At 37.5% G+C, this 13,570-nt stretch overlaps 1 protein-coding gene across 1 annotated transcript in view; it reads right to left on the minus strand.

The window, feature by feature from the left end:
- The window catches only part of NPHP3 (nephronophthisis 3 (adolescent)), a 46,439-nt gene that overhangs the window by 25,369 nt on the left and 7,500 nt on the right, over window positions 1-13,570 (minus strand). The window contains exons 6-12 of the mRNA XM_011977984.1: window positions 8,923-9,079; window positions 6,546-6,620; window positions 5,003-5,176; window positions 2,261-2,364; window positions 1,169-1,283; window positions 753-896; window positions 188-285 (exon numbers count right to left, since the gene is read on the minus strand). Coding sequence (XP_011833374.1) covers window positions 188-285; window positions 753-896; window positions 1,169-1,283; window positions 2,261-2,364; window positions 5,003-5,176; window positions 6,546-6,620; window positions 8,923-9,079 — 867 coding nt within the window. The remainder of the gene's footprint in view (window positions 1-187; window positions 286-752; window positions 897-1,168; window positions 1,284-2,260; window positions 2,365-5,002; window positions 5,177-6,545; window positions 6,621-8,922; window positions 9,080-13,570) is intronic.

The raw sequence follows: 13,570 nt of genomic DNA on the forward strand, positions 1-13,570 counted from the left end.
AGGCTCACACCATTGCACCTGGCCCCAAAACCTATAGATTTTTTTTTCATAAATTCACCCACTTCTCCCCATCCTCGCTGCAAGTTACATAAAAAACATGAAAACCATAAATGCATATTTAAAACCTTTCCTTGTTTGTACTTAAAACATTTCATGTACTCTGAAAGAACTAAAGTTGGCATCGTACCTCCATGCTGGAGGGCATGTTTCTACATTCACAGAAACAATTACTCTTACATTCACTGGCAGTGGATCTATCAGCCATTTCATGTGTTTTTCAACTTGCTTAAAAATATAAAAACAAAATTCAATCTATTAATCAAAATATTTCAAAACAATCCAATAATAGCTCCCCAAATAAAATGAAATTCTCATTAAGTTTATCTTATTAAGGACAAAAATCTTATTTTGGGGTGATTTATTTTAAATTTTAAAAGAACAAGTAGCAAAACATTATCATCACCAATTTGAACTCTGGACACGTCAGGAAATGTCAAGGCCCTAAAAATATGTCAAAACTAATAGTCTTTGCTAATTGTGTAAATTCAGTTGGTCTTTCTCAATAAAATATTAGTGTCTATGGACATACAATATATTTTTTAAATCCATGTTTCCTCCCTAGAAATAAAGAATATAAAAAATAACATCATATTTTCTTCTCACAAACATATAATTTAAGTGCCTGATCCAGCTATTACTGAATTTGTATCTTTTTCTGAGTGTATCAATAGGTAACAAATAGAAAACGGTACCTGAACTTGATCTATAGAATCAATAACAATGATGATGCTGCCTTGATGACGAGCAGACAGTTTTTCCAGCCAACGTGGAAATTCTTCCAGAAGCTTAGCAGGATCCAGTGTCAGAGCAGAGACTGACCAAGAGTGCTGCATCAACTACAAGATAAGAACATACACAAACTGAAGTAGTTACACATAGTTACTGAAGTAGTTACAGAGCTGGGGGAAATATTTCCATTCTCACTTTTTTATAAACCAAAATCAAGTCACCAAGAGGACCTGATTGTATCGAATATTATTTTTAACCTAATACAAAACCAAAACAGGTGGCTAATATTTTAAATTAGTTTACCAGTAGGTACTTATTAGTCCCAACAATTTCTGAATCTAAATAAAATTCTGTAATTCCAAAAGATGGAATACTATACCTTTAGAGTTAGTCGTTTAATAATCAAGGAGGACTCTGAGCTGGTTGACATGGGCCTTCCCACAAAATGGGAAAGAATCAGTGTGTTGGGGGAATTCTTCTGTTGTAATTGAATCCTGAAAGAAAAAGGCAGCACTTTTATAAAACTGATGAAGTTCCTTGACTGTCAATAAAAAAAGAATTCACAATGCAGTAAACATCAAATGTTGCCTAATTGAAGAATCAGATGGTCAGTTACTTTTAAATAAATATGGAAATTTCTGTTTTTACTCCACTTTTAGATCCTTCTAAATAATCTTTTAAAAAATTGTAGATTCATTTTAATTACAAATAGATGTTAATTAACATAAACCAAAGTACTTTACGTATGAGGGTAAGGTATTAGTAAAATAAGCATTAACTTTTAATTAAAAATTCCAACTAGAGGAAAATTTGTTAGGTACAAAAATATTATTTTCCAAACATAACTTTAAAAGGGTAATAAAAAGGAAACAACTACATATGCTAACCCTTCAATGTAAATAATTATGAATGAAAGAAAGTATTTTTACTGCTTGTTTTTAAGCAACATAATGAAAAAATAAAGTTTATTAGCTTACATGAACCTTAGTCCATAATTTGCAGAACTAGATTGCATTCATAGTAAAGGTTATCCTTAATTTTGATGTTCTGTAAAATATATTTCACTCTAGTCTGCTTTTGTCGTTTCCAATATTTAAAATCCCAATGAAACTTTTAAATAAAGGCAATAATTAAAAATAAAGTCACATTACTCTACAATCCACTTAACATGTCATCTGTGTTATATGACATGTTATGTCACATATCACTTCCTTACATAGCACTCCCATAGCTGTTACCTATGTGATTTATGTACATAATCATGAATGTTCATGCTTCCTATTGCTTTCTCATTCTGTGTCTTCTCTCTGACATCCAAATTCAATGCATTTCAGGGCATGAAACTATTATTTTATTCATTTGTTAATGTTTAGTGTAGGCCACGCAGGAAGGCAGGCATGCAATACATTTTGTTGAATAGATTCAGTAATTGAAACAATGACAACAATAATTTAACTGCACTGCGTCATACCACTTGGATAAAAGAAGAGACTTTCCAGAACCTGGTCCTCCAGACACCAGAAGAGGTGGGATTGGGGCTGGTGCTGCCACTAGATCATTAAGGCGCTGGTAATACTAGAAAAAAAAATGAATTTACATTGTAAGGAAGCACATGCCTCTGAGACTACTGAAGAGTCAACTTCTGATTATTCTCGGAAAATACTGGAGAAAAGCTCCGTGAGAAAACGAAATCTACTTTTAGTTGACAGCACCCTCATAACCGGCTATTTTTATGGCTGGTAAAAACATGACTGAACTAGTAAACTAAGAATGGGCCTCAATCGGCCGGGCGCGGTGGCTCACGCCTGTAATCCCAGCACTTAAGGAGGCTGAGGTGGGTGGATCACGAGGTCAGGAAATCGAGACCATCCTGGCTAACACGGTGAAACTCCGTTTCTACTAAAAATACAAGAAAAATTAGCCGGGTGCGGTGGCGGGCGCCTGTAGTCCCAGCTACTCGGGAGGCTGAGGCAGGAGAATGGCGTGAACCCGGGAGGCGGAGCTTGCAGTGAGCTGAGATCGCGCCACTGCACTCCAGCCTGGGCCACAGAGCAAGACTCCGTCTCAAAATAAATAAATAAAAAGAATGGGCCACGATTTCTTCTACACATAGTATTGCTGCAAATTAATGGGTAAAGGACAACATTTCAGGTCCCTGTGGGGTTTTGCAACACTCAAATGTTTGCAGAATGTTTCAGGGAGCTCAATGTAGCCCCCAAACCACAGAAAATACTGCAGAACACCTTGAAGGTACTGGCAGGCGACCTAGATCTCCTGGTCAGAGGAATAAACACCTGTTCTGGGAATCACCTTAGTTTCTGGGGGTTGCTGAGAAAAGGTCCAAATAAGAGGTTTTGTCCGGGGACTTGGAGTCTCCCAACCTGCCCGAGAATCAGGTTAGCCTAGGCTGCCTGAGATCTTTCTGAAACTAAGTGAGTTCGGTGTAAAGTCCAAGAATTCCTATTTCCCAAGCTTTCCCCAGAAACTCAAAATTGGTTCAAAGCTAAAAAGGACACACACAAAAACCAAAATATCTTAGTACTTATTAAGGAGTTTCAAAAGTTATCTTGAGACTCGAGTTTTTCTTCAGTGTACCAGTGAAGTGATAGCTGATGAGGAATTTTAAAAAGTGTATAGCAAGTAGTTTGCAGCCAGCTTTAGGCTAGCTTTGGAATAGCACAATTCTCCAGCAACTACAATGAATTACTTGGTATAGGTTTTCAATCAATTTTTCTACTTGTTATATTTAATTAACAAGCAGAAAAACTATATCTCTAAAGAATATATTCCCCAGGAACTCAAATAATTTGAATAGAAATGATTCTTCTGAAGGAGCAAAGAAAGTCTTGATTTACTACCTCTAAGTCCTAACGACTTAGTTCGTGGTCCCACAGAAAGTCCATTTACAGGATCCATTCTTCCCAAGTTCAGACCCCTGGCTATAAAAGAAAAACCATGGATCTGAAGCCAGAAAAGAACTAGGTTCAACTCCCAGATCTGTAGTCTACTCACTGTGTACTCTTAGGCAAACCATAATCTGAACTGCGGTTTCTTAATTTATAAAATAACAATAGCAATACTTCTCATAAAACAACGACTAACATTTATCATGTATCAGGTACTGTGCTAAGCACTTTATGTGCATTATCTGGTTTAATCCTTGCAACAAGTACCTATGAGGTAGTTACTATTAGTTATTCTCATTTTACAACCAAGAAAGTCAAAGTTTAGAGTGGCCAAGTAACTTGAAAAAAATCTAGTTAATAAATGATGGAATCAGGACATTGACAGTCTAAATTTTAAAAGTTCTGTAAAAACACAACTGTCAGTATTAGCTACTATAATATTCTTTAAAACATTAGTTCTTACATTAATTTTTAACTATTAAGTATTACTTTTTTTGAACTTGCACATAGATTTCATTGTATACCTCAAGTTCTGACAATTTGTTTAGATATTTAAGGATGTTGATAAGACTGATAAAGAAGGACTTATCTGCCTATTTCATGAACTATTATGGTTTGTTTTCTGAATGTAATATGTTGATTCAAGAATTGGAAGAACAGATACTCTTACTATTCATTTTTCTTTTCTTTTCTTTTCTTTTTTTTTTTTAAGACAGGGTCTTGCTCTGTTGCCCAGGCTAGGGTGCAGGGGTATGGTCATAGCTCACTGCAGCCTTGACCTCCTGTGCTCAATTGATCCTCCCACCTCAGCTTCCCTAGTAGCTGGGATTACAGGTGCATACCACAATGCCTGGTTAATTTTTCTATTTTTTGTAGAAACAAGGTTTTGCCATGTTGCTCAGGTTAGTTTCAAACTCCTGGGCTTAAAGCAATCTGCCTGTCTCAGCCTCCCAAAGGGTTGGGATTACAGGCGTGAGCCACTGCACCTGGCCTCAGCCATACTATCCTTATCAAGTTTCCTAGCTATCCTAATTCTAGTCTGAGTGAGTTGCAGATGGTGGCATAATAAACATGTGGTTGATAAATTCCGGTCTGTAACTAAAAATGTTTGGTCTATAAGCATATTTGAATCTCACGTATCTTTCTTATGACACAAACCTAAGCATGTCTCAACATGGATAATCAAGCCATGAGATGAGACAACCAGAATAATCATAAACCTGAACTATATTGAGATGAAAATACAATTACAATACAGCCTGTAAGTGATGACAGATCTTTGTTGGAATAATACTCCAAGCACTTACTTTCTCAAATCCCAACTCATGGGCTGAACTAGAAGCCTGCTGAAAAGTTTCCATTTGCTCTTGTTCATCATGTATGTCCCACAGAACGTCACCAAAATCATCTTCTTCTGGAATGGAATCCTCACTGCCCAAATCCTTAGTCTCCAGGTCTGTGTTCTCAAAACCCAGTATATCCTGAACACAAAGAACAACCACACAAAAATGAATGAAGAAAATAAGATCTTACAGTGAGGGCACCCAGGCCCAGAGTGGGCTTCACCTACTTTCGGGAGGGCAAGTTCAAACATATGGCCCTTGTATAACACCTACAAGAATAAACTTACAACTATAAAAAATCACTAATTTAAAACAAAATAAAAATATTAAAGTAATAGAAATGAATACCTCTTTTTATAAAAATAAAATTAAAGGAATATTTTGAATCCCATGGAATTTGTTTCTTGAAAAATGTTACTCAACATCTTTGGTTGAATCTGGCTGGTGAATAGTTATAAAGTACTAACGACTAGGAAATATGTTATAAGAATTGAATTACTAAGATGTGATTTCTTGATCTCAAGTATCTCTGCTGTCATATTTAGTCTTTATATTAAGTTACTGAAAATATGTTCTCCTTCAAGCACTAATGATGTTAAGTATATTTACTTTCACTTGCTGCCATTCCTTCTGCTCAATGAATTTTATTTATCTTGGTCCTAAAATTTGCAAGATTGTGAAGATTGAATTTGATAAAGACAACCGTCATACTAGAGAGTACCATATAAAATGTGTTGCCAGAGGTCATATCATTTTGGGGCTCACTCTTTTTCTCTAATAATAAATCTTTATACTTCCTACATCTCAAATAAGGTCCCTGGATGCCTGGGGGAGGTATCAGAAGGTGTGGGGAACCACAGGCTAAACATGGTACATCTTCCCACTGTGCCTATTCTGTTTGAGGAAGAGGGGAGTAATAAATAATCATTATTACTGTTTTTTCTAATACATAATTTTAAATTTTTATATTGAACACAAACATAGACATAATATCAGGCAGAATATATGACTCACATAAATTTTCAAGACAGCACATGAAACTTCATAAAGACTTCCAGCTCAAGGCCCCTCCCTGGGCCATATTCTCATCCCCCCTGGAGGCATGCTTTCATCCCCCTCTTCTGTTAGGAATAACATCGTGGGAAAACCTGAAAGGGACTTTCCTAATATATAAAAATTCAAAGGGTACACAGAGGAGCCTCCCTATTGAATAAAATGAACACTTTCTCTCAAACAGTTTTTAGTTAGTGCTTCTGTAATATGTTTTACACTTAGGTATTGAAGCATCAAATAGTCCTGTGAGATAGATCAGAGGTAAAAATATTAATACATGATCCTAATAATGCTAAGAACATACCACAAGATGGACTCCCAACAGAAACAACAGCGCCTTCCTCAAGTACTGTGTTCAAAAAGACAAGCAAGTGGTTTTCTCTGGAAAATTCAATTTTATAGAAAGCGATCTTAAACTATTTTAGATGAAATCTTACAGAGAATGCATATTTACCTGTTTAATAATCTTTTCTACACAAAGATAAGTTTTATATACTCCTTCTGCAGGATCTCCTGAGTGATCAATGATCTGGATAAAAACCATTTAAGAACAATGAGAAAAACCATAGTATCAGAAAGAAATGCTGGTAAACACTTTTATAGTGCTTATGTGACAGGAACTATTCTAAATATTTAACACGTATTAGCTAATTTATCTTCACAACAATCTTAGGAGGGAGATACTATTATTATCCCCATTTTATAGAAGAGTAAACTGAGGCACGGTAAGTAACTTGTCCAAGGTCACACAAGGGATTTAGTGTGAAAAATGGAGCAATAAAACAAGAAGTAGGCCAGGTGCGGTGGCTCATGCCTGTAATCCCAGCACTTTAGGAGGCGGCGAGGTGGGCAGATCCCGAGGTCAGGAGATCGAGACCATCCTGGCTAACATGGTGAAACCCCATCTCTACTAAAAATACAAAAAATTAGCCAGGTGTGGGGGCGGATGCCTGTAGTCCCAGTTACTTGGGAGGTTGAGGCAGGAGAATGGCGTGAACCCAGGAGGCGGAGCTTGCAGTAAGCAGAGATCGTGCCACTGTACTCCAGCCTGGGTGACAGAGTGACACTCCGTCTCAAATAAATAAATAAATAAATAAATAAATAAATCAATAAGTAAAAAGAAGTATACATTTTTTCGCCCTGTCTCCAAATTTTCTCTTATGTATTTCCATACCACTCAATATATTTACCCTTCAAAATGCATCAAAATCTAATTTTATATGAATAAAACTATAATTCTACAAAAGACAAAAGCAAAATAGTATTTTACTATGTAGTCTTACTGAGTTTGCTAAAAGAAGAACACCCAATCTGTAAGAACATGTGTACTGCTACTAATAATATTTGATAAAATGAGAATAAGGCAATGATTTTACAATAAATACCAAGCGAACAAGCATGGAGATTCACCCTCCATTTACATTTATAATCATGGTAGGGAGACCTTATTTCACTCCTATTTTATAAAATAAACTCATCCTTCTAGCATACTAATTTTTTAAAAGTAAAGGTTATAGAATACATAGAATAAAAAAGATAAATTAATATCTTTTTTTGTGGGACCTAGTGGACTAGGCTGATACTACAATGATTAAAGAATGAAATGGCTCTGGAAATGATAATAAAAATGCACTTCCTTTTTGTCTTAGCCTCTTTAGCTTTATATGGCATGCTGGTCTCAAGCTATCTTTTCAATAGTAAATGATGGAAAGAAAAATGCTTGTATTCATATTTGATTTTATTTCCTGGCTGGGCACAGGGAAGTGAAAACTGTAAAAATCCTAGAGTTGTTCTCAATTGTATTATTCACATTAACTACAGACATTTACCAAGTTGCCTCCATGTACAGTAATAAAAAGCCTATAATATCTATTCTAAAAATTATCCCAACAGGCATCTAGGAATGATCAAATTTCTCTCATCCCATCATCAGCTTTTTGTTTTTCCCAATGCTCTTAGGAAAAGTCACTATAAAAAGTCTCCTCCTGCAGCATGGACAACATAATGAGACCCCATCTCTATAAAAATGTTAACAAAGTAGCCAGGCATGGTGGCCCGTGCCTGTAGTCCCAGCTACTCAAGAGGCTGAGGTGGGAGGATTGCTTGATCTCTGAGTCCAGGAATCTGAGGCTTCAATGAGCTATGAACATGCCACCACACTCCAGCCTGGGTGACAGAGTGAGACTCTGTCTCTTAAAAAAAAAAAAAAAAAAAGTCTCCTCCTGACACTAATCCTTGGTCAGTAGACAGAAGAACTCTACGCTTGGGAGAAAAGCACAAAATACCATCTGATCATACAGATCATACTTGTGCTAGCCACACTTGGCGATTCCTTTTTCCTTTTTTTCTCACAACCCACAACCAATCTGTTAAGAAATGATATTGGCTCTACTGTCAAAATGTATTCAGAATCCTACCACTTCTCATCATTTCCTCTACCACCACCCTGCTTGGAGCCACCAGCATCTCTCACCTGGATAATGGCAATGGCTCTGAGACTCTGCACACTAACCCCTGAATGACCACCTATTTTCAACGTGGCAGCCAAAAAGATGACTGTCAGATGATCACGCTGGCCCTCATTCCATTGCTTATAGTCCTGCAATGGCTCCCAATCTCACTCCAAGTGAAAAGCCAATATTCTCAAAATGACCTCTGAGGTTCTTCACAATCAATGAGGTCCCCTCTCCTTCTACTCCCGTCACTTATCTGCTCCAGCCACATGGGTTTCTCTCCCCTGCCCAGACATGCCAGGCTCATGTCCACCTCATGGCCTTTGCTCCAGTTTTTCCCTCAGCTGAGTGTTCTTCCAAAATGCCTATGAATTTTACCTTGGCTTTGTTGGTCTTGTTTAGACTAGAAACTTGATCAATCAATTGCTGGACAGAGTCAGAACTGACTTTTCCATCTTCCAAACGATGAAAGATTAATCGAGGTTTTCCTTCAGGGTTTTTCAGAAACGCTTCTTCACAGTCTTCCAATAAAAGGCTAGATTGGAAATCAGCATTTTGTGTGCTATACTGCATGTGGCAGCAAGCAGTTAGTTAATCAACCTATACCAATAACGGAGTTTTACTACAGTAACAAGTGGCCAGAAAAGGTCCAACTGCAGAACAAGTGAAGTTTTCCAAAAATGGATGTGTTATGGCTCTCTTCTAGCTTGGTCTTAAAATATAATATATTCATTAACCCACAGTGAGCATAAATATAATAAATTATGCATTAAATTGTAAAGCCTGTATAACTTTATTTTTTAAAACTAAAAAAGATCTCAAAAACACTCTTAAACTTGGCTCAAAATAATGGACCAGACTCATGAGACTTTGAAAATAGATGGCAAACAAAATTCCATCTAAAAATGTATAATTTCTATGTTAACACAAGGAAGCAGGAGGTCATGCGTGGGGAGGTACACAGGCACCATCCAGGGCAACAGCCAGGTTCCTGCACTGCTTTTCCAGGGGTTCTTTTTAATGCCTTTAATTTGACCCACCTCACTTCATGGCAGAATCACAGGAGAAATCTCTTACAATGGAAGATAGGAACTGAAATATGGCAAGTCCAGAAGAGGCGTTTTTTCCAGATAAAGTTTTCAAAATGAGGAATTCTTTGCTCTTGATTGGCCCTCCTTCATTACATCAGCACCCTTGTTGGGCAGACCAGGCTCACTAAGAATTCTTGAACCTACATAGAAGGAGAGGAGCTTCTCTGGATGGCAGCCCCAAAGTTTTGACAGTTTTCTCTTTCCCAGTTCTTTTAGTCTTTTCTCATCTAATAAATGACCCTAATCCTTATACCCAATATATACTACAAAAAAGATCTGGAGACAGATTGGAAGAGGTTAGATGACTGGAAAAAACCTTGACTGAGGTGAAGGTAAAAAAATTCCAAAAAACAACTTTGTTACAGGGAACCAAAATTATATTTTTAATGAAAATTCTAGAAAAAAAAAATCCTAGAACTAATAATCTGCTGAGGTCTTTCTCTCTCTCTCCCTCCCTTCTTTCTTTCTCTCCCTCTTTTTTTTCCTTTTCTTTTTTTTTTTTTTTTTGACAGGGTCTTACTCTGTCACCCAGCCTGGTATGCAGTGGTACAATCACAGCTCACTGCAGCTTCAACCTCCTGGGCTCAAGCGATCCTCCCACCTCAGCCTCCAGAGTAGCTAGGCCCACAGGCACATGCCACCACACCCAGCTAATTTTTGTATTTTTTGTAGAGATGGGGTTTCACCATGTTGCCCAGGCAAGTCTTGAATTCCTGGGCTCAAGTGATCCTCTCACCTTGGCCTCCCAAAGTGCTGGGATTACAGGCATGAGCCAAGGCGCGCAGCCCACATCTACTGGGGTTTTCTACACAACACAGGACACTGTAACCAATTCCCCTTTCTAGAAAGCATTAAATGAAAGTTGTCTAGAGAAACAAATTTTGTGTGTGGGGGGTGTGTGTGTGTGTATGTGTAGAAGGGTGATACTATATGATTCAGAATTTGCCAATTAGACTACTAGACCAAATTATTAAAAATTAAGAAACATTCTATTGTATATTTCTGTGCCAATCCATTCTACCCAAACCACAGAAGTTTTCTATGTTAAAATCACTCTGACCATGTTCTATAGAATTTTGGAATTTCAATGATTAATCTGTCAGTGCTTTGGGGGAAAAGTCTGTGGCCCATTAGAAGACCAAAGAGTGGGTGTGCTGTTCAGGCACATGTCCATATTTCAAAACATTCCCTACAAAACTGACCCATGGGGCTCAGATAAAATGATATGATCTCTGGGATTTTAATCAAATAATTTGGTGGAATGGAAGCAGATGCTACAGATGAAACAACTGGTCATGAGTTGATAACTGCTGAAGTTAGAGAGTATGACAGGCCAGCTAATATGTTGATAAACTGCACTTTAGGATCCCTTCAGAAAGTAGCCTGAGCAGACAAAAACGTAGGGGAGGAGCTGCTAGAGAAGATGCAGCTTTGTGGGGCTGGAGGAGTTAAAACAGTGAGGCTGAGGCATAATGAGGAAAGTTCAATTATAGAACAAACAAGAGCTTCCACTCGCCTAAATTCTGTAAGGACACTCTATAGGTGATCTGGTAAAAAAAAACAAAAAAACAAACAAAAAAAACCACAACGAAACCAATAATAGGGCCTAAGAAGTCCTGAAAGGTGACTGAACTACCCTTTAGGCGCGGAAGCCTCCCCATCCCTTGAGAAAGACTGATGATGCCCTGAGGAAAACCAGTCACAGTCGCCCCTCTGTGCTGCTGTGCTGCTGTGCTGCTGTGCTGCTGTGCTGCTGTGCGAAGGGAGAGGCACCTCTCCTTCTACTCCTTCTACGTAGGTTCAAGCATTCTTAGTGAGTCTGGTCTGCCCAGCAAGGGTGCTGATGTAATGAAGGAGGGCCAATCATGGGCAATTAATTCCTCATTTTAAAACCTTTATCTGGAATATTCCTACTCAGCCAGCCTCTCCTGGACTCGCCATATTTCAGTTCCCATCCTTCACTGTAGGAGATTTCTCCCAGGATTTTTCTCCTTCCATGAAGGGAGGTGGGTCAAATCAAAGGCATTAAACAAGAACCCCTGGAAAAGCAGTGCAGGAGCCTGGCCATTTCCCTCTAATGCACCTTCTCCGGTGACACTGAGAAGCACAGTGCCTGTGCACCTCACTAAGCGTGACCTCCTGCCTACCTTCCCCGCCTACAACTAAGCATGTTGGTAGCATAGCTGCTCCAAATCCAATCATTTCATACCCTAAAACCATACATTTTGAGCTTCATAATTTCTTGTAAGAGACCTGAATAGTGTGAGAAGCCAGTGAACACTATCTTCAAATAACTCTGTGGATACCATCTGCACACAGGGAATAGTTATTGACCAGGAAAGTGTTTCCCCATGGAGCTTCCAAGCTGCTCAGGAGAAGCTTTTCTAGATTCATCTTTTGGGAAGGATGGGGTAGTCACTGGGGTAGGTGAAGGCGCAATTTGAGAGAAACAAAGGCTCCAACAGCCCGTTTGTGGTGTGGAGCCCATCCCCACTGCCGTACCTCTTGACAGGCATGAAAGAAACAAATAATAAAATAATAAGCAGCTGGAATAAGAAAAGTTTAAGTAAAATAAAGCCAAAGTAGAGACTAAAATTATTAAATTTAAGAAATTAAAATCCTTATTTAACAAGAATAAAATTTTTAAAAATGTACAATATAAAATTTTACTAAAAGGAGATAAACTGAAAACTACTAAGCAAAAGTAATAAAATATGAAATAAATGGAGAGGAAAACATTAAGAAGAGTTTAAAATTGGAAAAGAAAAATAAATGTTAAAAGTGTAAAAATAATGTATACAATGTTTTATTTAAAAAGTAAGGGTTTTTTTGGTTTGTTTCTGAAACAGCGTCATGCTCTGTCACCCAGAAAGTTTATTTAATGTAAAGAAAAACAAAATGGTTGTATGGATTAAAGATAAGAATTAGAAAAAATAAGGTAACAACAAATAACATATTACCAAGTAAGATTAAAAAAAAACTACTCAATCATTAAGTAATAAGACAAGATATATCCTTAATAAATATAAAAACAGGGAAAGAAAAAGGAAGGGGTGGATAGCAATGAAACTCAACTGAAGGCAATCAAGTTGAAGAACTCCTTAAACATATTCTGGATGAAGGCTCATTGACCAGGTAGTTGCCTGTTCACCTGGCCACTACTAGGCAAAGTCTTAAGGGTCACAAATGCGTTATACTGTAGGGAAACTGGTGAAACTTAAGGCCCTACATATATCTATACACAGTTAAAGTCAGAGTCGGTCCACAATTAAAAATAAAAAAGCAAAATACTTTGGAAAGGTTAAATTTAGACAGTAAATCTAGAAAGAAAAATTAGCCTCTTATTAAACTTATTTTGTCCTTTATATCTAACTGGTGAAAAAAAATCTTTACTTGCAGACAAGATTCATTAGCATGATTATATTCACATTATAAGAACATTGTTCACTTTACTGGGTCTATTTAAACAGTAAGCTCCTCACAGCATGTAAATTATGATTCAACACCTATACAAGTGATCAAGTACATGAACTTCATATGTAACATATATAGTTCAAATACCTCTCAGTTTGTATCCAAAGAAAAAAAACAATGAAGGTTAATGTTGCTTATTGAAATTAGGAGTTATTAACTTTTTCTGTAAAAGGTCAGATAGTAAACAGTTCAGGTTTTGTAGGACATATGGTTTCTGTTGTAACGCTTCAACTTTGCTATTATAGTATGAAAGCAGCTGTAGAAAATACATGAATGGGCCGGGCGCGGTGGCTCACGCCTGTAATCCTAGCACTTTGGGAGGCCAAGGTGGGCAGATCACAAGGTCAGGAGATTGAGACCACCCTGACTAGCACGGTGAAACCCCATCTCTACTAAAAATACAAAAAATTAGCTGGGCACGGTGGCAGGCGCCTGTAGTCCCAGCTACTCGAGAGGCTGAG

This window comes from Mandrillus leucophaeus, unplaced genomic scaffold, assembly GCF_000951045.1.
Source record: "Mandrillus leucophaeus isolate KB7577 unplaced genomic scaffold, Mleu.le_1.0 Scaffold186, whole genome shotgun sequence".
Lineage (NCBI taxonomy): Eukaryota > Metazoa > Chordata > Mammalia > Primates > Cercopithecidae > Mandrillus > Mandrillus leucophaeus.